Source organism: Aotus nancymaae, unplaced genomic scaffold, assembly GCF_030222135.1.
Source record: "Aotus nancymaae isolate 86718 unplaced genomic scaffold, 86718_ANA_hifiasm-v0.15.2.pri h1tg000059l, whole genome shotgun sequence".
NCBI lineage: Eukaryota > Metazoa > Chordata > Mammalia > Primates > Aotidae > Aotus > Aotus nancymaae.
Window position 1 is genome coordinate 16051832 of NW_026988473.1, and position 24178 is coordinate 16076009.

General features: G+C 47.5%; 1 protein-coding gene across 2 annotated transcripts in view; it reads right to left on the minus strand.

Moving 5' to 3' along the window:
* CRY2 (cryptochrome circadian regulator 2) overlaps window positions 1–19777 on the minus strand; it is a 35342-nt gene extending 15565 nt beyond the window's left edge. The window contains exons 1-5 of one of the 2 annotated variants that reach the window (XM_012452432.2): window positions 19546–19777; window positions 11190–11298; window positions 8716–8858; window positions 6594–6778; window positions 5447–5535 (exon numbers count right to left, since the gene is read on the minus strand). In XM_012452432.2, coding sequence (XP_012307855.1) covers window positions 5447–5535; window positions 6594–6778; window positions 8716–8858; window positions 11190–11298; window positions 19546–19760 — 741 coding nt within the window. In that variant the 5' untranslated portion in view covers window positions 19761–19777. Of the gene's footprint in view, window positions 1–5446; window positions 5536–6593; window positions 6779–8715; window positions 8859–11189; window positions 11299–19238; window positions 19261–19545 lie in introns of those variants that run through there. The other variant, XM_064364991.1, reaches the window with a different exon arrangement.
* Window positions 19778–24178: the final 4401 nt, after the last annotated feature.

Consider the following 24178-nt stretch of genomic DNA (forward strand, 5'->3'; position numbering starts at 1 on the left):
CTGCTTTCAGCCACTAAATCTATCAACTCACCTGCACCCACAACGACCCCCCTTCTGTGACCCTGCACAAGGCCAAGGCCTCCACCTGCTCTGGAGCCCCACTCTTCCTTATCTTGCATATTCAACATATTTCTACAGTCTTCACTCCCAAAACACTGAGAAAATCATCTCATTTCTCCCCTTTGCACAGACAACAAAATAAAAACAAATGGCTTCCGGCAACCCTGTAGACTTGGGTCCTTCTTCCTCCTTCACAGCCGGCTTCTCTGCATTTCCCCTCCCCCACCTCCAATTTCTGGCCCACTCCATCCTGACTTCTGCCTTGGCCACCTCCCTCAAGAGTCTCCTGTGACTTCTGTGCCACTGAATCCTGCAGGCACTTTCTGTCCTTGTATTTTGGGATCTCTCGGCAGCGCTGTACCTGCTGACTGTGCTGTCTTATCCCCTCAATTCCTTGGCCTCTGTGACTTCACATCTCCTGGTATCTCCCAGCCACCTGGTGCTCTTGGTCTTTCACCAGCTCCACCTCCTCTACCTCTCCTTAAATGTGGGCCCAGGGCTCTGCCCTAGGTTCTCTACACAATTGTGTGCCTCAGCAAGCTCATCCAGGCCCATGGCTCCCAGTTCAATCCCATCCACAGCTCTAGCCCAGGTTGCTCCACCTGGCTGCCTGCTAGAAACCTCTACTTGGCTGCCTCTGAGGCACCTCGAGGGGGATGTGCCCTTTTTTTTAAACCCACCCTTCCACTGGCCTCCCTACCTCAGATAATACACTGCTATCTACCTCACTGCCCAAGGCACAATCCTAGTCTTCACCTTTGTCCCCTCACCAAGTCCTGTCATTCTACTGCCCAAATATTTCCCAAATCTGCCCTTTTCTTTCCATTCCCTGCTGCCACCAACCTGGTTCAGGCTAAGATCATTATCTAGACTGGACAACTGTGACAGCCTCCTGCCTGGCCTCCCTGTGTCCACTCCCATTCCCTGCTAACTCATTCTCCATACTAAGACTAGAGTGATGTAAAGATGCCTGTTGCTCAGGATAATGTGTACAGTGGGCTTCCTGTTGCTCTCAGGACAGAGCCCAAATCTTCATGAAGGCTTCTGTGGCTCCCCAGCACCCAGGCCTTTCCAGCTCCGTCTCTTGTCCCTACTCTTTTTTTTTTTTTTTTTTTTTTTCGAGACAGGGTCAGGCTGGAGTGCAGTGGTGCGATCTTGGCTCACTGCAACCTCTGCTTCTCGCTGCCCCTCCTCTTTATACATCTGCTCTCACTGGCCTTTGCCTCTGCACAAACTGCTGCCTCTGGTCCGTGGCCTGCCTGTCCCCTCACCTTCACCTGGTTAACTGAGACTTCCTTTAAGTTGAAACCTCAAGGCCTCCTCCTCGGCAGGTAACCCCTGTGGTTAAGCACCTCTAACAGACACTAGGTATTTTTGCCTGCATACATCCTTGCTAACCCCCCACCAACCTTTTAAAATATTTTTATTTTAAATGAAACATGGATACAGAAAATCACACAAATGTGTGACTTAATGAATTATTCTAAGGCAAATACTCATGCAATGGCCACCAAAGTTCGGGAAACAGAGCTTTGACAGTCACTCCAAGAGTCTATGTGTTCATCCCAGGAATAGTCCCTTCCAGCCCCCCACATAGTAGCCCCTACCTCAGCTTTTATAATAAACACTTTCTGAATTTCTGAAATGTTTACATTTTTCTATTTTGGCAAAACATGTTTGAAAGGAAGGACTTTAACTTTTCACAGTTATTTAATGTGCTTAAGTAGCTTCTTTTTTCACCCAAATGTGCATTCCTAGGTGTTACAATTTAGTCTTGGCCATTTAACAAACTTATTTCTGTCCCGGTGCAGTGGCTCACACCTGTAATTCCAGCACTTTGGGAGACAAAGGTGCGAGAATCACCTGAGGTCAGGAGTTCGAGACCAACCAGGCCAACACGGTGAAACCCCGTCTCTAAAAAGACAAAAATTAGCCAGGCATGGTGGTGTGCACCTGTAATCCCAGCAACTCAGTTTTCTATTTTTTTGAGACGGAGTCTCACTCTGTCACCCAGGCTGGAGTGCAGTGGCATCATCTCATTTCACTGCAAACTCCACCTCCCAGGTTCAAGCAATTCTTGTGCCTCAGCCTCCCGAATAGCTGGGATTACAGGCATGTGCCACCATGCCCGACCAATTTTTGTATTTTTAGTAGAGATGGGGTTTCACTATGTTGGCCAAGCTGATCTCGAACTCCTGACTTCAAGTGTTCCACCTGTCTTGGCCTCCCAAAGTGCTGGGATTCTTTTACTTTCTCTTTTTTCTTTTTTTTTGAGACTCCCCTCTCTGTCACCCAGGCAGGAGTGCAGTGGCACGACCTCCTAGGCTTAAGCAATTCTCTCACCTCAGCCTCCCAAGTAGTTGGGACTATAGGCACACACAACCACACCTAGCTAATCTGTTTTTATTTAGAGATGGGAGCTCGCCATGTTGCCCAGGCTGGTCTTGAACTCCTGGGTTCAAGAGATCCTCCTGTCTTGGCCTCCCAAAAAGTGCTGAGATTACAGGTGTGAGCCACCATGCCTGGCCTTTTTTGCTGACTGTATACTCATGGTGCTGTTCCACAAGTCCTCTGTCCTGTATATTACCTGCACATTGGTGGCTGGTACCAGAAACTGGACTGGACTTAGGTCTGGTCCCTTTGGCAAGACTATAGGGGGCACATAATGCTTGCCTCCTTGTATGGTGTCAGCAGTCACCAATACATAATGGATCATCACTGAGGGTTACAAAATGGTGGTATTCCAAGTCTATCATTCCTTTTTAATAATCAGAATATTTTCATAGAGAGAGAATTGCCCTCATCTACTATTGGGTAACCCAGTGGTAAAGCTCATGTAGCTTCCTCCCCTTTTCAGCAATAGCATCTCATGTTCCTGTGGAGAACCAGACTTCCCTAATCCTAGTCTGAGTGGGTAAATCAGAGCTAAACCTCCCTTCCAACTCTGGGTGTGGGCTCATGATGCAAGTCTGGCCAGGGAAAGCACCCACTCCTACACCTGGCCACAGTCACTGAGTCAGGGGCAGTCACATGACCCAAGCCAGGCCAATGAAAACACACCTACACCTGGCCATAGTCACTGAGTCAGGGCCAGTCACATGACCCAAGCTAGGCCAATGAAAACACGCCTTGGGACTTTTCCTGAAGCTTTTGGAAAAGAGGCACATACCTTCCTCTATCTAGTATTACTAAACAGACTGAAAATAAGCTGGTGGTGACTGGCTTTGCCACTGATTAAGGAAAGCCTGTCTGAGGATGAAATAACAGAGAGGAAAGAAGAGCTGAAAGATGGAGATTGCATTCCTCATAGCATTCTTTGGAATCTGGAGCTGTGCCTGAAGGTTACTGTTGGTTATGTTGCCTAAAAAAACCCTTGCCTTTTTCAAAAGCCAGCTTGCAAACAAGAACTGAATAATGTAATCCTCATGTTCTTTGCTCCCATAACCCTCTGAACCTCTCCCTTTCTAATCCTTAGAACATCTATAATTCCTTGTTTAATGTCCATCATTTCCAGAAGACTGTGTTTCTGGAGACAGACTCCATGCCTAACTTGCTCAGTCTTTCTAGAAGCTAGAACATCCTGGCATGAGTAGATATTCCCTTCAGATTTGATTTGGAGAACTAAAGGAAGCTAAACATCCTGAAATCAGGATCAACTCCTGTACCTCTAGCACCTTCTGTTCTCCCAGATGTGCAGGACACAGTATTTCCTCTGGCTACCACTGAGTCTGAACCCATCCATGGCATAAGGGCCCTTGAGAGAAGGGGCCCACTGGGGGTTTGTGGAAAAGGAACTCCTGTTGGTGACTTAAGGGGCATCCCTCTACAAAATGTTCTCCAGTTGATAAAAACCACAGGCCATAGCTCTTTTTTGTTCTTTGTGTTACCCACTTCCTGTTGATTTGCACAGGCCATAGCTCTTTACAGGTTTAAGCCTTAGTCTACTCCTGCAATCCCATTTGTCATCTCCACCCTTCTGCCCCTTGGCCCAACCTTTGTCTTCAAACTGGGCCCAAGAATCTCTAGGTAAAGCTTCTGATGTGGACAGAGATAGCTAGTCTCATCCTTTCAAGTCTGTGGAGCTTGCTTTTGGCCCAGGCTGATGGTAACGCCCAGGTGGAAACATAGAGGCTGTGGGCCTTCACTGTTGACTGGACACCTCCAGGACTGGAGAACGTTCTTCCCAAGTAGACTTGCCTTGGCCTCCTTGTTCTATTATCATCTATTCCATTATCATCATCTGGCTTCTGGGCAAAATACCTAGCCATCTTAGTAGGTATAGAAAAAGCCGTGATTGGCTGGGCACAGTGGCTCATGCTTGTAATCTCAGCACTTTGGGACGCCAAGGCGGGCTGAGGTTGGGAGTTCGAGACCAGCCTGACCAACATGGAGAAACCATGTCTCTACTAAGGATACAAAATTAGCTGGGCGTGGTGGCGTATGCCTGTTAATCCCAGCTACTTGGGATGCTGAGGCAGGAGAATCACTTGAATCCGGGAGGTGGAGGTTGCAGTGAGCCAAGATCATTGCACTCCAGCCTGAGCAACAAGAGTGAAACTCAGTCTCAAAAAGAAAAAAAAAAGCTGTCATTTTATAAACCAGCTGCAGGGGGCAGGGAACTAGAAGAGGACTGTTCTCAAATATGAGAACCTTCTCTGCTCCTCTAGGTGCAAGGGGGTGAGGGCCATGTGACACTGTAGGCCTGGGCTTCTTTCCTCCCCAATTCCCACTGCACTGGGAGCTGGGCCATCTGCTCTGTGTCCAAGCAAATGGAAATCAACATGCTGAAAGAGTTCCAGCAAAAGGTGAGGAGACACATCAACACAAAATAATCTTAGAGACTTTACTGACCAGATGTCCTCTTAGAAGGGGGAGCCTGCCCACAGATGAAAGACAAGCAATCCAGCATAGCTTTAGAATGACACAGAACAAGGTTTTACTGTAGTATAAGGTGAGCATCCCTAATTCAAGAATCTAAAATCTGAAACACTTTTGGTCCCAAGCACTTTGGATAAGGGATACTCAACCTGGAATTACTAACTCTGTGACCTTAGGCAAGTTACTTAATCTCTCTAAGCCTCAATTTTGCAATCTGTAGAATGAACAGCTTAATACCTACCTTGTAGGGCTGTCGGAAAGATTAAAAGAAATGCCAGTGGTGCTTAACCCAGAAATGCTGAGCCTAGTGACCAGCACATGGTAAGTACTCGCTAAATGGTAGCTGCTATTAGCGTTGCTGTTGTTAATGGCCATCAGGAAGAGTGGAGGATTTTTCATTTTCCAACCAGTGTGAGCCAAGAGGCATTAAAGGACATGAACATGACCTGTATCCACCACTGTGTGGATATCCGTATCTGCAGCACTGTGTCTCAGAAATGGCCCATACCTTCCGTTCCAAGTGCTTATCAAGGCGGGCCAGAGCTTCTGTCTCTCCTCCCTGCCAGACAGCTGGACCAAGTCCTTCAGTGGGGAATCCTGAAGAGAAGGAAGAGTCACAGACAGGAGGTTAGATCATTTCAGGGATAGCCTGGCAAGTCTTGACACACTGATCTGTTATTTGAACTTTATGAGAACTGAACCATAGCATCTTGGTACTACTGGGGATGAGATAATCCTTAAAGTTTTAGCTTTTTCTAGGTCAACTTGGTTCTCTTCCCACAGTCAGTGTTTTTTCTGCTTTCCCCTGCCTGCCCCATGTCAGCCCCTCATCACTCCAGGCAGGTGAGAACAATCCTGGACCTCCTGCCTTTTCAGATTAGCTGGTAACAACTGTGGTTTTCAGGTGAAAAAGGCTAATAGCTTTGTTCAGATCAAAAGATGGGAGGGGTGGCCAGGTGCAGTGGCTTATGTCTGTAATCTCAGCACTTTGGGAGGCTGAGGTGTGTAGATCACTTGAGGTCACGAGTTCAAAACCAGCCTGGCCAACATGGTGAAACCCTGTCTCTACTAAAAACACAAATATTAGCTGGGCGTGGTGGCGGGCACCTGTAATCCCAGCTACTTGGGAGGCTGAGGCAGGAGAATTGCTTGAACCCAGGAGGCAGAGGTTGCAGTGAGCCAAGACTGTGCCACTGCACTCCAGCCTGGGCAACAGAGCAAGACTCCGTCTCAAAAAGAAAAAAAAAAAAAAAGAGGGAGGGGTGAAAGAGTATAGTTAGTAATCCAAGAGGCTGACAGACTCCCCACTTTCAACGGAAGCAATACTAGTTATCCTGTTACTGAGAAGCCCACAGACACCAGTGCCAGTCAGTACCTATATTGTCTGCTAGAGGGAAGTACAAAAAGAGAGGCACAATCTAGAACCAGAAACAGAAGATTACATGTATGAGTATGAACAGAACAAATACTGGAAGGACATAGTTTAAAATTAATTGTGGTTACCTCTGGGTGGTGGAGTAATAGTGACTGCCATTTCCATCTTTGTTTTCCTGTGCTTTCTAACCTTTCTATAATAACATACATTACTTTGACAAAGAATTTATTTATACAAAAGGAAGCACCAGCACAAGCAGCTCTGGGCAGGAAGTACACACCCAGCTCCTCCAGGGAGGGCACGCCGTAGGTCTCATCGTGGTTCTCCTGGATCTCGGCCCTGCAGCTCTCCATCTGCTGGCTGGTCACCGAGCCCACTGGCTTCTTGGGCAGCTCCATGCGGCTGATGATGGCCTGAAAGCGCTTGTATGTAAGGGGTGGCTTCTGCCCATTCAGCTCAATGATCCTAGGGAGCCCAAAGCACAGCTAGTGTTACCCACAAGGCCCTCTGATTTGGGTCCCTACCCACCCAAAAAGGAGCCCAGACTCTGAAGGCTTTGAGGGTGGCTTTCCTCATCCACTCACAGGTCCCATGCCTGAATGGAAAGGAGGGGGTAAGGGAGGCTGGATCTCCATTTTACCAAGAGGGAAAATAAAGGCCAGAAAGCTGGAGCAGGTGCCTCAGGTAATGGAGCAAGGCATGGCCAGAGCTTGGACTCGATTCCAGGCTCCCTGGTGTTGATGCAGAGCCGCCTAAAGACAGGACTGATCACATCTTTTTAATCACAGAAAAATCCCTACTAGCCTGCTTGGCACTTGACCTATCTGTTCAAGCTACGGGAATTCCCACAGGCCACTTTGATAAGAGGAGGTCCTTTGATAAGAGCTAAACACATCTTCTCTCTTTTTTTTTTTCCACTCTAACATCATAAGAGATAGCAGACATGTTCCCTTTTTTGGACAATCATCCCCTTCTTAGCCACCATTTGTTAGAACATAAAGTCCACAGACACAACTAATACTTAAAGAGTGTCTTGTAGTTTACAACATATTTTTCAAGAGCAGGGGAAATATAACTGCACTCATGCAAGAAGGAAAGATGATTAGAGGGTGAAGAAGAGAACGGAGGCTGTTTTATCTAAGGATGAATTGGGATGGTACGGAGCCACATTCCCCAGGCTCTTGTTGGCCAAGAAGTATCTTACGCAAGGCCCATCTGGCTGGGTGAGTTCATTTCTCAGTTTGTTCTGCCTCGCTGTCCCCATGTTAGTGGAGATATAAGGTTGGCTGCTGCCTCTGCTGTGCCTCCCCCTCCTCTGGCACGCAGCAGGAGGAGGATCTCCACACCCAGCCTCTCCTCCTGAGGGCCTGGCTCACGTGCACAGCTGTGTGACCTGGCTTCTTGGCAACCAGCACTGGGTTGGGGAGTGGGGGTGGGGAGCGGTGGCGGCTGCTGGCTTGGCAGCAGCAGCAACAGCAGCAGCAGCAGCAGGAGGGTGACAGTTCTGGCAGGGAAGGGGAGGAGAGGATTTCCTCCTAGAATCTCTGAAAGCACAGAGGCTGTCACCAGGGGAAGAGGCTCCTCTGTAGTTAGCAGCTCCCTGCAGGGATCTCTAGAGCCCTCCCCACCACCAAGCAACATGGCCTGAAAACCCAGATAGTCACAGAACCGGGGAACTCATCTTTTTTTTTTTTTTTGATACAAGGTCTTGCTCTGTCACTTAGGCTGAAGTGATGTGGCATGTCACAGCTCATGGCAGCCTCAACCCCCTGGGCTCAAGCGAGCCTCCCACATGAGCCTCCTGAGTAACTGGGACTACAGGCATGTGCCACCGTGCCTGGCCAATATATTTCTTTATTTTTTGTAGAGACGGGGGTCTCACTATGTTGCCCAGGCTGATCTTGAACTCCTGGACTCATGTGATCCTCTTGCTTTGGCCTCTCAAAGTGCTGGGATTCCAGGCATGAGCCACTATGCCCAGCCTAGGAACTCATCTTAGGTACAAAAACTGGACCTTTGTGAACAGAGGTCTGTTGGAGAGGGTAACAGACAGGGTCCACTGAGGTCAAAGGGCAGCCGTCGAGCAGGATGGAAGTGGGTGTATGAGGCACAGGTGGGACTCAGGCATACTAGGAGCAGATCTGTGAAGACCCTGAGTGTGGATCCTCATTACTTCCATGCCTTGGGCCTAACAAGCCTCTCTGCCACCCAAATCGAGTAATGCTCTTCGTGACCTGTTCTACAGGCCCTGACTCTGACCTATTCTCCTCCAGCTTCTAGAAGATGCCACGCCTCCTGGGTCAGGTGGCCCTATTGCAGAACCTCCCTGAGTTCTGCTCAGCAGGGGCCCAAATCACGAATTCTCACAATTGGTAACCTGACTCCTGGGCCCCATCTCTTACCTGTCCAGGTCATAGAGGGTATGAGAGTTCTCAGTCACCACTTCCACACCAGCCTCTTTGGCCATCTTCATGATGGCTGCATCCCGTTCTTTCCCAAAGGGTTCAGAGTCATATTCGAAGGTCAAGCGGGTCACTCCCCATTCCTGTGGGGAGAGGATCTGTTATGTTTAACACTGTGTTTGGGGAGAAAGGGGAAGCTGGACTCTCAGTTCCTTCCTGGGAGAGAACAGAGCTAGTCCCGAGACTTGTCTGAGAGCAGCAGAACAAACTAGGAACAGGGATTTGACGTGGAAAGCAAACAAGCTGAGGAGGGCAGGCAGTGAGGCGAGGCCAACAGCACAGCAACAGTGGAGTCAGGAGAGAGGCCGGCAGCCTTGTGCACTTGCTGTGTCCTTGAGGCAGGAGAATGCAGCAGGAGGCTATAAATACAATACTCCTGGGAGACCTCCGGTACCAGGGAGAGGCACTGACTCATGGGTGGGACAGGACCACAGCCTTCCGCCTACTCAGCAAGCTTTTCCCAGAGCTCCTCACAGCGCTGCAGACTTGTGGCCTAGTTTTCTTGGCAGAGTTGTGCTACGTGAAGTGTCTTAATTGTTTCCACAGCAACACTCCTGAGGCCAACAGCAAACAGAGCTAATAGGTTCCAGCCCTGAGAGAGTCAGGGAGGGGGAAGCGATCCTTAGTCTGGAGGTCAGAGGAAACTGACCAGAGGGTGCCTGTTGAAAAGGAGGAAATTCCTTCTGGTAGGAATTTCTAGATCTCATAGCAAGCTGGCCCAGTGAATGGTTGTACAGACAACCCATAGAAAGTCCTGGAGCATGCAACTTGCAAGAAGAAAAACGCATTCTAACCAAAGCCTCTGGGCAGGGTCTCTGAAAGTTCTGAACCACAGGGGCAAATGTCCTGGCTATGCCCAGGCAAGGCTGGTCCTGACCCAGTCCTGCCTGCAGGTGGGTCCTTAGCAGGAGCAGTTATCCCTCATTCAAGGATAAATAGCACTAAATATTTATTGAGCCCTTGCTATAAGCCAGGACTTATCTATATGATAAGCCCTATATGATACCATGCTTAGTAGTTCATATAGATTCCATCATTGAATACCCATTGTAACCTGTGAACAATAATAACAATATTATTAAATGACATTTTCTCCAAGAAGCCTTCTTAACCTCCTCCTTGAATATACCTCTTCTGCACCTTGTCTTTTTTCCACTGCAGGATGTATTACATGACAATGAAGCTGCCTATCACTTGCCTGTTTCCCCCATTAATGTGAACTCTCAGAGCAGAAACCAAGCTGTCTCACTCATCATCATTACCCTTATACCTAGTATGGGGCCTAGTACCTAGCAAAAGCTCAATCAAAATACATGAAATGACTGAATGGATGACTTAGCTATATCTCTGGGCTATAACTGGGTTGGCCTCTGAGTTGCTGGGGGAAAGAAAGGGTAATGTCACCGGGAGAAGGGAGGCAAATGTATTTATATGGCATGGTGGGTAAGGATACAGCTCTCGAGTCAGAGAATCCACTGGTCAGAGAAGACCACCGCTTATTAACTTCACAACCAATCATTTCCTCACCTGTGAATCAGGATGGCAGTAGCTACCTCTCAGGCCTGCTGTGAGGAATAAGTGAGTTGATGTAAACAAGCACTGGGAACAGGCTTGACTCACATGCAGCCCGTAATGAATGTGGGCAATTACTAGCACAGTGTGATTTGTGCATGTATGCGCAATTATGTGTAGGGGTGTGGGGAGGGGAACTGAAGGATGATGTATTTACTAAGCTGTCTGCCCTGACATGACTTTTGTCTCGAAGTTAGGGTGGAGGGGGCATGAAAATCATGGTGTGCTGCTGAGGAGGAAGGCAGACTGTCCCAGAGCCCTCTGTCCATGAGTTTCTTTGTGGGACTTAGAATATGCTTTTTAAAGGAATTGAGGGAAAAGTGGACTGGCCCCCTGATACCACAAACAGAAACCTATGTGGCACCAAAATGAAGATTTCTATCAATCATTTACCCCATGGGAAACAAGGAACCTTCCTCAGAAAGGCTGACTTTTCCCAATAAGCAGAGCAAAGCAAGATAGGAAATGCACCTTGCTAGACATGAAACCCCACTCTCAGTCTTGGCCTAGAAGGAACCCTAATAAATCTTGCTGGCTTCAGCCAAGAAAACATTGAAGGAAGTCAGTGGCATCTGGGATGGAATGACTTACCACATCCTATGTCTGGACTGAACTGGGAGCCTTCCAGCAAGACACTGGTTTCACAGAATTATTTTCCTTAACACAGTTTCCATTCCAAGAGCAAGCTAACTGGCTGCCTTTGCTCCCAACTTCTTTAGCAGCAAGAGCCAGACCAGCCCTGATGTTTCCATTCCCTCAGTCGGAATATCATCTTATTCAGGCTGTGGGGAACCCTCAGAGATAGAATCTCACTGTCTTTTCTGGGGGCTCTACACGCTTACCTTGAACAGCCTTGGGAACACGTCGGCTGGCTGTCCCCGGACTACAAACAGGCGGGAGTTCAGTTTCCTTAAACTTGTGTCCAAATCTTCCAGAGACTGAAGTAGGAACCTGCAGAGTCCACACAGGCCTTGTTAGCGAGAACATCACAAAGAGGGGCTCTCTTTCCTAACAAAGCAGGGAGAAACTGGTTCACTGTTTATGCCCAACAGGCAGCCTCGTGATCACTAGGGCTGGAGAGGCCTGGGTTCCAGCCCAGGAGTGGATCAGCACTGTTCTGCTTCAAATCCTGGCCTTGCCACTTACTAGCTGTGTGACTTTAGGTGATAACCTAACCTCTTTGCCTGTTTTCTCATTGGCAATGTGAAGCTAATGTTAGTACCCATCTCATAAAATTGCTAAGAAAAGAAAATAGAATAATGTGTGAAAAAAATTTAGCACCGTGCCTGGCACACAGACAGCATGAGATAAATGTGAGCTGTTCCTAGTGTGGTGTTTCTATGTGATCAGAGGCAAGTCACTTACTCCCTCGCAGTCTCCGGGGCTGGATTAAGTATCTGCCCAGCACAAGGTTGTTGTGAGACTCACTTGGGAACTGTCTGAAAAGCCAGTGCAATGCTGTGGTATGGAAGCACTAGGTCCTCTTAGCAGAGGACCAGACTGCCATAGCTGGGAAAATCCTACTTACTCTGGTAGAAAAGACTCCTTGCCTTTCTGCATGCATGCTCTAGGCCATGCGTATTTCTGCTGCCACAGCCTCACAGCCTGAAATGTGTCCCCAGTCCCCAGAGCTTTGTTTGGCAGGTGGCTCACTCTCCAGGCCTCTCCAGTCTCTGGTAATCAGGTTCTCATCCCAAGAGGGAGAAGGTCTTAGAAGGTACTTCTCAATAGATATCCTCACAATTTTGTGGGGGTGGGAGTGGGGAAGACTACAGATAGGCAAGAACTTCAGCAGGAGACCTGGATCACTAGGGGAAAGGGAAAGAAAATTAACATTTGCTGAGTGCCTTCGTTGTTTTATATTTAAATTAAATTAAAATTATAACCAGATAAACTATTCATGTGGCTCAAAATTCCAGTGACAAAGCAGTGCACAGTAAAAAGGGTCTTCCCCCTCTCCCTCCCCAGAGGCAAACAAGGTTATTAATGGGATTTTGGTTTTGTCATGCTTTTTAAGTGCATTCTTTCAACTATTTTGAAGGGAAATAGTACCAGCCTTATTTTGCAGATGAGGAAACTGAGACACTGAGAGGTGAATTAATTTGCCTAAGACCATAGCTGTTAAGTGACAAAGCTGGAATTCAGGAAACTAGGGTGGTCACTCCGAAACCCACATTTTCCTCTCTGTGCCGTTTTTTTTTTTTGAGTTGGAGTCTCATTCTGTCACCCAGGCTGGAGTACAGTGGTGTGATCTCGGCAACCTCCACATCCCAGGTTCAAGCGATTCTCCTGCCTCAGCCTCCTCAGTAGCTGGGATTACAGATATGTGCACCACATCCAATTAATTTAAAAAAAAATATTTTTGGTAGAGACAGGGTTTCACTATGTTGGCTGGGCTGGTCTTGAACTCCTGACCTCAAATGATCCACCCACCTCAGACTTCCAAAGTGCTGGGATTACAGGGATGAGCCACCATGCCAGGCTCTGTGCTCCATTTCTAAAGATTTCTAGTTGCATGCCAACTCTGCTCCAGGGGATGAGATTCTGCAGGCCCTCAGGAGTTTGGAATCCCTTTCTCTAACAGTAATCTGACTACAGGTAATCCACTGACATTCTTATCTTCTTCTTCAGGAACCCACAGGTCAGCTGCATATTTCAGACTCCTCTGAGGCACCTGCTATCTACCCCTTGGGTCTCCACCCATCCCCAGCATTCTTCTTCTCTGTCAACAATCGGAATGGCCAGATTTTATCTTGAGCACAATGAAGCCCTGTACCTCCTCTGCAGCATGTCACAATCACATTCCCTGACTACTGGAGGCTTACAGAGGCAGTGACTGTTCCTAGGCTGCCAACTAGAACCAGCCTCCACTGCTGCCTCTGACGTACACAACTTGACACACTCCCACAGCCAATGCCACAGACCCACATTCTAGCATGGGTGAGCCCTGGGCTCGGCTCAAAGCATCACGTTTGCAAAAGAGCATGCAGAAGACTCTCTGAGGGGTTGGGGTGGAAGACTAATAGGTTGAATGCCGCTTTATGCAAATCAAAAGCTCCACCTCTATGAATTTCTGGTTTTGAAAAATTGACACCTTCAAAAAAGGAACAGGGAGCTGCAAGTGCATCACTTGTGTTGGGCTCCCCCAAGCCTCACCACTCTTCTAGAAGGAAAAGAAGGGAAATCCATGCAAATGTTCTCAGGCCACCTGAAACCTGGACCCTGCCAGGTAGAATGCCTAGAGATAGAGGCGGTGATTTAAATTCCAGGACACAGTGTCTTCCATCAGCAGCTCCGTGTCCTTGCCATACACTTCAGGGGCCTTTTCCCTCACAGTCCACCAGGCTGCATAGGACTTTGATTTGAAGCTATAAATAAGGTTGAAATGCACATGAAATCTGGGTTCCAGAACATGTAGCAATCTGCCTTCTATAGAACTTTATTTTTAGATCTCATTTACTAAAAGGAGAGATTCCTTGCAGCATCTCTAAAGCACAGCTAATCCTATGAGAGCCCTTTTCTTCTTTCACAAGAGATGTTTATAGCAGGAAGCAGAGATGAGAGGCAGATAGAAGGCCTGCCTTTTATTTAGTTGCTGAACCCAGCAACTAAATAAAAATAATGATAACAATGGCAATGACTAACATTTAATAAACATTTACAACGACAGGCACTATTCTACTTGTTTCACATACATTACCTCATTTATTCTCAAACAGCCCAATCCAGTAGATACTATTATCATTCCCATTTTGCAGATGAAGGAACTGAGGCATACAGAGATTAGGAACTTGTCCAACATCATATACCTAATAAGTGGCCAGAATTCAAACCCAGGCAATCTGTCAGGCTTAACATGTTCGTTTTCAGCCAGCCACTGCCTCTCAACAGAGCACTGAGGCTGTGCTGCCCTTGGCTCAGCCATCAGGGAGCACCACAGGCCAACTCAAAGGCCAACAACACCTCTGCTGCCAGATCTTTCCTCCTCTGAGTGTGGTCTGACAATCAGCAGCATTGGCTGTGAAACACCCAGGAGTTGGTTGAAATGCAGAATCTCAGGCTCTAACCCAGACCTCCAAAATTAGAATCTGTATTTTAGCAAGATTCCCTGGCGATTCATTTGACATTAAAGTTTCACAGGCACTGCTCTAGAAAACTTAACTTTACTTCTAGCCTCTGTTTACAAGTTGCCTTTCTTTGATTCTAATTTGTTTCTACTAAACTTTTTCTCTTGGGAAAGAAATATTTCTATCTCCTCTTTGGGCCGCTAGAAATGCTCTGCTTCTTCCAACTTCCCTCTGGAAGGGAGGGCTCAGAACAGTGGCCATACAGGATGCGATAGGTGGAGATGTGGGGAGGGTCCCCAGTATCCCCAGACTCTAGGCAGCCAGAGAATGCAGGGAATGGGAAGCCACCATTAAGGTACCACCTTTGAGGCCTGCCAGGTGACAGCTTTGCATCACATTTGGAGCAGTGCTGCGACTGGGCAAAGGCTCACTGGACAGGTACATGCATCCTTTTACCAGAGAGAACCTTGGGGCTTCTGTGGTTCCTTAGAACCCTCCTCTTTACTCCAATTCCTCTTTACTCCAATGAGGGGACCCTGAAGGAAACTGGCCTGGGCATTGGAGGTGGTGGTGTTGGGGCTGGCACTTCACCCTTGGCAGCTCCTAGCCTAGCTCACATGGCCAAAATTCAGAGCACATGGTCCTGGGAGAGCAAAGCTCACCCTTTGGATTAGACAACATGTGCAACTGAATTACATTATTACGTAAGTGCTCTGGAGCCAGAGGCGGGCAGAACGGGAGAAAACCAGACTGGGATTTCCAAAAATAGAGAGGACACTACATTTTAGGAACTCTATTAGGCTAGTCTTTTAGAATAAAACAATCAGATCTTTGATGAATTACTCATATTTAGGAAGGCCTTCTCTAGGGATGGCCAATCCTGTGTTGAGGAATATTTTATTTATTTGTTGTTAATGGGGGAGGGAGGATAATAGTGAATTCTTTTGGGTCCAGACTGTCCTTGACCAAATTCCTCTGCTTCAAGCCAGAGTTATCTAACAATAAAGATGATATCATTGGCTGGCACAGATTGGCTACATAGGATATTAATAGAAATTAAGTTTTCCTAATTAAGAGAGCTTAAGCCCCATGGAAAAGGACAATCTAAGCTCATAATCTATGGCGAGGATTTATTTCTAAGTATCTGAGTGACACTTAGAAATACTTAAATATTAAATACTTATTATTTTAAAAATATATATATTCTTTCCTAATTTCAAAGAGAAAGATAAAGAATGTTTTTAGCCCCTTTGGGCAAACAGAAACATTTCCTTGGCAGCAGAAGGGTAAAGTGCCTCTCTCAGGTACCAACGTGAATAGCTCAGAGAAGCTCCTACTTCCCAGCCAGTAGACCATAGTTCTCAACCCGCTTTCCAGTCCAGCAGTGTTCAGCTCTCAGCATCCAGGAAGACAGGCACACTTGTTCTCCTGGGGCATCCTGGGAAGTTCCCAGTTTACCTCATTTACCAATTCTGAGAGAAATGGGCTGAGAGGGAACATTTTTTATTTCTATAAATTCCCTCCGTCCCGGAAGCTCCTGAAAGAGGTGCAGCACAGAGCCAGGAACAAGATAACTTAAATAAAGTAGAAGGGGAATTGTTTCTAACACCTACCCAAGTTGCAGTAAGGAGAGAAAGGTAATAAAAAACCACAGAGGCCATTTTAAAATCTAGAAGCTGCTCACATCTTCCTTTCGTTTATGTTCGTGCTGCAGTACCTCCTTCCAGATGTAGCAAATTTGGGGGAGGTGAGGCTGGGGAAAATGTGAAAGGGCTTAGCCAAGTAGCACTTGGAAAAAAAAATCCTGAGGCTCATATAGCTACAATTAGCCCATAAACTTCCCACCACCACCAAGGCAAGGAGTTTGCCAGCCGCCTTCTTGCTAATCAGTATGTGTATTTCTTGGTTGCATTTTTCTGTCCTTTTTTACTCTTAGTGCCATTCATGGTTATTTTAATCTGATTGCATCTGCAGAAGAACACTGTGTGGGAGTCAGAGTAGGAGGAGCAGGAGGGTAATAGAGTCACAGATTTTGGGGCCTCCCCTCCTTGCAGATGGTCCCTTCCTAGGGAGGCTTCTCAGAGGCAACTTAAACAGCTGCAGAGCTAGGATGTCATGCTGCAGCACAATTCTCTCAGACCACTCTCAGAATCCAGAAACAGCCATGGGACGATTACACATACTACAATTATGTCAATATATGGCTGGCTCCAGTCCTCCCCTCTGTCCCCAACTTTGTACACTAAAGAGAATGCAGCTCTGCCATCAACTGATCCAGGGAGCAAGCAGAATGGTGGAGGTGGTGGGAGTGTATCTGTTTCCAGGCCCAAGAGCACTTATCATATTCAATCTGTTTGTGTTAGTTCATCTCTTTCTTTCTGAAGGCCAACATGAATTAGACTTCCTGCCAATGCACTGCAACACCCTTCCTAGGTTGCCTGGCTCAGGTTCTAAAAAACTGAACTAGAAGTTCTCTAGTCCAGTGTTTCTCAAGCTTTGCTGCAATAAGAGCTTTAAAAACCTTAATGGCCAAGGCTGGGTCCCAGTGGCTCATGCCTGCAATCACAGCACTTTGGGAAGCTGAGGCGGGTGACTGCTTGAGCCCATGAGTTCGAGACCAGCCTGGAGACATGGTGAAACCCCATCTCTACAAAAAATACAAAAATTAGCCAGGCATGGTGGTACATGCCTGGAATCCTAGCTACTCAGGAGACTGAGGAAGGAGGATCGCTGGAGCCCGGGAGGTGGAGGCTACAGAGAGCTATGATCATGCCACTGCATTTCAGCTTGGGTTGTCACCTGAGCAGGGCCTGTCTCAAAAAAACAAAACAAAACAGAAAAACTCAAAACCTTAATGCCCAGGCCATAACCCAGAACAATTCAAACAGAACTGGGGGAAAGGGGCTGGGCACACTGGCTCATGCCCTGTAATCCCAGCACTTTGGGAGACCGAGGTAGGCAGATCACCTGAGGTCAGGAGTTTGAGACCAGTCTAGCCAACATGATGAAACCCTGTCTCCACTAAAAATACTAAAAAAAAAAAAAAACATTAGCCAGGCATGGTGGCGGGCACCTGTAATCCCGGCTAATTGGGAGGCTGAGGCAGCAGAATCGCTTGAACCTCGGAGGTGAGGTTGCAGTGAGCCCAGACTGCGCCATTGCACTTCAGCATGGGCAACAAGAACAAAACTCCATCTCAAAAAAAAAAAAAAAATGCGGGGAAAGGGGCCCAGGCATCTTTTAAAGATCCTTCTGTTGATTCCAATGCAGAGCAGCCAAGATTGAGAACCACCACTCTAGCCTGTCCCCTTATCTTAGTTTTTCATGGTACTTTGTTTTTCTAAATTACGGTTGTTTGCTGGTCTTCCTTCAATAAAATGTAGGTTCCAGGCATTTTGGGAGCACATACACATCTGCTTGTTCACTGCTGTATACCTAGCAACATCTAGAGCAGTACCTGGCAGATATTAGGCATTTATTAAGTAATCAATTAATATCTGCATTCCTACACAGCTTCTGACTTCAGGATTTGACTCAGGCATCTGAGCCACATTCCTTTTCTCCTTCACTAAACTGATAGCAGGATCACAAAACGGTGACCCACAAAAATCCATAAACACCTGGTTCCTAGCCAACTGGAGTTTAATCAACAGGAATTTTATTGTTGATTTTTAAGCTCCGCTATCAAAAAAGAGGAGGCAGTACTATGCAATGTGTCCCAAAAATAAAAGTCTATGACATTATAACAAAGGTAGCTGGATTCCATTTGCTTGGCTCTGACTGGTACAGGGCAAAGTCTGAGGCTTGGCTTAGCGTCCACACTAGGGATGGTCATTTGATGATGCTTGTCAAACCCAACCTCCTATCTGTAGAAACTGGAGCAGAGACAGAGCAACAAGGCAGCCCGAAAACTGTGGGCAGGCTCTCCACAGGACTATCTTTAGTTGTTCCCTCTATATAAACTGGGCAGGAGGGGACACTGAACAGACCCACCGCTAGGAGCACTCACTCTCTTAGCAGGGCACACACCTTGGAGAGAAAAGAATGGTGTGCCAAGAGCCACGGTATCCTGGAAATAACCCTGTCTATCGATGCAACAAGGCCACAAGCAAACATTCCCCGAACAATGCAAACAAACCCAGCAACTGCCGCTAGGTGTTCTGAAGAGCGATGAGTACATGATGTCTCGAAACTCTTCAGTCTGAATACTGTTCACAGAGAAAATACACTAAGGACCTGTTCATCTTTTTCCATGATCATGTCGACTCCATCTCCTGGGGGCTATCAGAGGGGCCCTTGATATCACAGCTTTCCTGCTCCCTAACCTTAGCACGACAGTTCATAAAAGTCTCACCGCTAATGGCTCAAATGTCCTTTAAAATCATGACAAGAGGATGAAGGGGTGACACTTTAGATCCTTTTACATTTTTCTATCGAGGTCAAAGCTCCAGAGCAGCGCTTAACCCATTTTGGAGAATCCCCTGGATTCTCTGGAGCTTTGAACACAAAGTGACTCCATGTGAAGATGCCTTTGGCTTCTTTATTTATAATATAGGGGAGAAGGCCTTATTTAATGCTAAGCCAGGGTCTCTTGACACCCCCAGAGGCAGGACGGTCTGCGTGCAGGGAAGCCAGGATGGGCAGTAGGGCGGATTCAAACAAGCCGGAGGCTTAGGAGTGATCTCCCCAGCCCAGCAATGGGCTCTTTACTTGAAGAATGCGAGCAGAAACCCGTCCCGCCTTCACACTACAGTATCTCCCTTCCGCCCCTCCCTGAGTAGACCTTAAGAGCCCTAGATCAGGAGACCCTATTCTGCCACTCACTGGGTGCAAGTCCTTGGGCGGGTCGACTTTGGGTCTCCAGGGCTCAAGGGTTTCATCTGTACAACGGGGATCACGATCTCCGTTCCACAGGCAGTTGTGAGGCTCAGAGGGGTAACAGTGCGAACGCGCTTTGTCAGCGGCTGAGCCCTGACCACCGGCGCGTTAGGACCATAACGAATTACTTCCCCGGTCTCAGCTTCTTTCCTCTGGCCTTCTGGCCATGGAGGGGTTAGGGGGGATCGTGCTATTCGTCGGTCACCCCAGGGTCCTGGCTGCGTCCCCGCCACCCCGCCCCAGGTCCCCTCACCTCCATCGGTTGATCCCGACTGAGGAGGAGGCCGCGAACCACGGGTCGAGGATGTAAACGCAGCGCACGCAGCGCGCCCCGCGCACGGCTGCCAGCAGCGCCGGGTTGTCGTGGAGCCGCAGCCCTTTGCGGAACCAGTGCACGGAAGAGGCGCCGTCAGTGCCGGGCGCTGGCGCAGGGACCGCAGCTGCCGCCATCACCACAGTCGCCGCCATGACTGTCCAGACTGCTCCGGCCACCCCCGCTCCGCCCCGGTAGGCGCCGCGGACCCCGCCCACAGCCCGCCCAGTGACCTATGACGCCTCAGCTCCTCTCTATGTCCCCGCCCCTAGAGCGTCTGGAGCCCCTCTACCATTGGCTGAGTGCCTCCCGCCCGGCGATTGGCCCAGAGGCGCAGGAACAGGCTCCGCCCTCTCACGTTCCCACCATGTGTGGGTCCGCCCGGGTGGAGCTGGCAGGCCAGACAAGTGACGCAGGCTGGCGCTCTCTGCGGAGGGCTGGGAGTGGGTCGAGTCTCCAGGGACAGCGGATCTCTTACCCACGTCCTATTCAGGGCCTGCTTCTGGAAGAAGCTGCCTAGGCTGGCCGGGGTTGCTGTGACTACAACCAGTGATTTGGAAGACTGACAACTGACCTCTTCCTGTTACCACCAGCATCCTCCTCATCACCATCTACATCATTCTACTACAGCTGCCATTTACTGAGTGCACTTTATATGGCAAGAGACGTGATCATCTCCTTACGTAGACGGTCTCATTTACTATTCTCAACTCAGCCCAGTTACATTCATTTAACGAACCCCAGTGAAAGAGCTGCTATTGTCGTTTTACAGATGAAGAAAATGAAGGGTGCCGCAGGTTGAGCGACTTGCCCACTATTAGAAAGCTAATAAGAGGATTCCATCCAGATTTTTCTGATTTCGAGACTTCTGCTTTTATCCGCGAAGCCATACTTCTCTTTGTGCTAAGATCCTTGGTAATTGCAAGCGGCAGAGCCTAAGGATGGGGAAGGAGTGCCCTGATATGCAGCAGGAGAGGATTTGGGAGTAGGGACTGGGGATGTGGAGGACTTGAGTTAAGATAGTAATTATACCATCAGATGAAATTCTTTTCTTTTTTTGAGACGGAATTTCGATCTTGTTGCCCAGGCTGGAGTGCAATGGCGCAATCTCGAGTCATCGCAACCTCCATCTCCCGGATTCAAGCGATTTTCCTGCCTTAGTCTCCCAAGTAGCTGGGATTACAGGCATGCGCCACAATGCCGGGCTAATTTTGTATTTTTAGTAGAGACAGGGTTTCTCATGTTGGTCCGGCTGGTCTCGAACTCCCGACCTCAGGTGATCTGCCTGCCTCAGCCTCCCAAAGTGCTGGGATTACAGGCATTTTCTTTTAGAGTGTTTAGCATAACCAGTGGTACTACTGTGTGCAAAGCACTGTACTGGATTCCAGGTGGGGTTCAGAGATGTGGAGGACATTGTCCCCATTCTTCTGGAGTGCCAGGTGGAACCTTCTTATTCCTCTGGAGTCTAGCACAGGGCTTGCTGGTTGACTGACCAAATGGTAAGAGAAGCTATAAACACCAACAACAGGGTGTTGGGTGGGCTGAGATGCCTTAGTCAAGCTGCAGCTTTGGGATTATCTGGTAGAGAACAGTCTGTTTCAATGTGGCCCTAGATTGAGCCCATGCTTGGAACCCTTCCTGGACCTGGGGCAGAGCAATGAAAGAATTTAGCAATTTAGTCTGCAGTTTAGTGGCACTGATTGACACTACTCTGTAAACCAGTGTCACTGCAATCCCAGGCATTCTCTCTCATTTCCAGGGCTTTTCACAAGCTGTTCCCATAGCCTAGGTCACACTCCCTCTTCCTTCTTTGTTTCTAACTCCAGTTTGCTCTGTGTCATTGTTCAGTATAGATGTCACCTTCTTGCTCTCTGGTCCCAGCCTGCATAGTGCCCCATCTCATTCTGTGCTTCTTTTTGGTCACTCGTCTTGGCACATGGTACTGGAATTTCTTGCTTAAATATCTTTCTGCCCCATGAGACCATGAACTCCTGGAGGGCAGGGGGTGTGGCTTATTTACAGTTGTATGTCCAAGGTCTAGCTCAGTGCTTGACACTTAATACTCAAGGATTATTTGAGTAAAAGTTGAACAGGGACTAGAGTCTCACATTGGCAGGATCTCTCTCTCTTTTTTTTTTTTTAAATTGAGATGAGGAGTCTTGCTCTGTCACTCAGGCTGGAGTGCAATTGCACGATCTTAGCTCACTTCAACCTCCACCTCCTGGCTTCAAGCGATTCTCCTGCCTTAGCCTACCGAGTAGCTGGGGTTACAGGCGCGTGCCACCATGCCCAGCTAATTTTTGTATTTTTAGTAGAGATGGGGTTTCACCATATTGGCCAGGCTGGTCTTGAACTCCTGACCTCATGGTCTGCCCGCCTCAGCCTCCCAAAGTGCTGGGATTACAGGCATGAGCCACTGCTCCCAGCCTAGGATCTTAAAGGTTTATCCTGGTTCCCTTACCTGACCCCGTCCTTATTTTTGAATTTCCTCTCCAAATGCTTGCTGATTAAATTGATGCCACCTCTCATTACTTTTAAGGCTTTGTGTTCTCCCTCTCCTATCCCCTCATCTCTCTACAAGGCTGGTGCTTTACTACGAATGGAACAGAAAGTGTAAGGAGGTGGTTCTCCCATAAACAACCTCAGAGATGGGCCCTCTTCCCTTTTTCTTCTCTGAATTATCATAATGCTATATCTGTATACTTTGAGCCCTGTGAGGCAGGGACTGTGCTTGTCCTACTTATCAGTGTCTTTCCAGAACCCACTCTGGTACCTGACATATAGTGGGTGCTTAAAAAACATTTGCTGAATGATTAAAAGTCATTTCTCCTTCCTTCCTTTCCTCCCTCCCTCCCTTTCTTTTCCTTTCCTTTCTTTTCTTTCGGCTGTCATGAGAGGCAGTGTGGTGTAATGATTGAACTTGAGGCTTCACACACTGAAGTGGCTGAGTTCAAATTCTAGTTCTGCTTTTATTCTCTGTGACCTTGGGTAAACTAGTTAACCACTCTATTCCTCACTTTCTTTTTTTCTTTTCTTTTCTTTTTTTTTTTTGAAACAGAGTTTCACTCTTGTCACCCAGGCTGGAGTGCAATGGCGCGATCTCGGCTTACTGATACCTCCGCCTCTCGGGTTCAAGCGAGTCTCCTGTCAGCCTCCCAAGTAACTGGGATTACAGGCGCCTGCCACCATGCCCAGCTAATTTTTTTTTTTTTTTTTTGTATTTTTAGTAGAGACGGGGTTTCACCATGTTGGCTAGGCTGGTCTTGAACTCCTGACCTCAGGTGATCCTCCCATCTCAGCCTCCCAAAGTGCTGTGATTACAGGTGTGAGCCACTGCACCTAGCCTTTCCTCACTTTCTTAATCTTTACAAGAGAGTGATAGTAGTACTTAGGATAGAGTAAGCATTTGTACTGTGTCAGCCACTATTATCCTGAACAGCAGGACCTGTGTCTGGTTTTGTCTTCCTTGCAATGCTCAGCCCCGGGTCTTACATGTAATGTGGCTCCATAAATTGCTGAGTAAATAAAATATTTTGCTCATTTAAAAAAAAATTTTAAATTTTTTCTTTTTTGTGTGTTTGATCAGTGGTAATATTTTACTCATTTTTTAAAAGTCTTCAAAATTTTACCAATAATGAAAAAACAAGTAACCACCATCAGTTCCCAAAACCTAACAAATCAATTATTTCTTATCTTCATGTTGCCTTCTAGACTTTTTCCATGAACATCTAAGTTTTAAAACTTTAACAAAGCAGAGGTTCAGTGCTCCATGGCTTGTTTATTCTTTTTTGTTATTATTATTATTTGAGATGGAGTCTCGCTCTGTCACCCAGGCTGGAGTACAGTGGCACGATCTCGGCTCACCTCAATCTCTGCCTCCTGGGCTTAAGCAATTCTTGTGCCTCAGCCTCCCAAGTAGCTTGGGACCACAGGCACCTGCCAGCATGCCTGGCTAAATTTTGTATTTTTAGTAGACTCAGGGTTTCACCATATTTGTCAGGCTGGTCTTGAACTCCTGACCTCAGATGATCCACCTGCCTCAGCCTCCCAAAGTGCTGGGATTATAGGTGTGAGCCACCGACTGTGCCTGACCTGTTTTTTTTTTTTTTTTTTGAGACAGGGTCTTGTTCTATTATCACCCAAGCTGGAGTGCAGTGCTGTGACCATAGCTCACTTCAGTCTCAAACTCATGGGCTCAGGGGATCCTCCTACCTTAGCCTCCTGAGTAGCTAGGACTACAGGCACACATCACCACACCTGGCTAATTTAAAACACAATTTTTCTTTTTTTTGGGTAAAAACAGGGGGTCTTGCTGTGTTGCCCAGGCTGGTCTTGAAGCAATCAACTCCTGGCCTCAATCATTCCTCCCTCTTTGGCCTCCCAAAGTACTGGGATTACAGGCATGAGCCATTGCACCCGGCTCTACTTTTTAAAAACTTAAAAATATTAAGCATGTTGTATATTGCTGCATCATTACTTTTGTGTGTGTGTGTTTTTTGTGATTGTGTTGTCAGGTTGATAAAGATGAACTAGTAATACTTTATTGAATAACTGCATGTTGTTTTGGTTTATT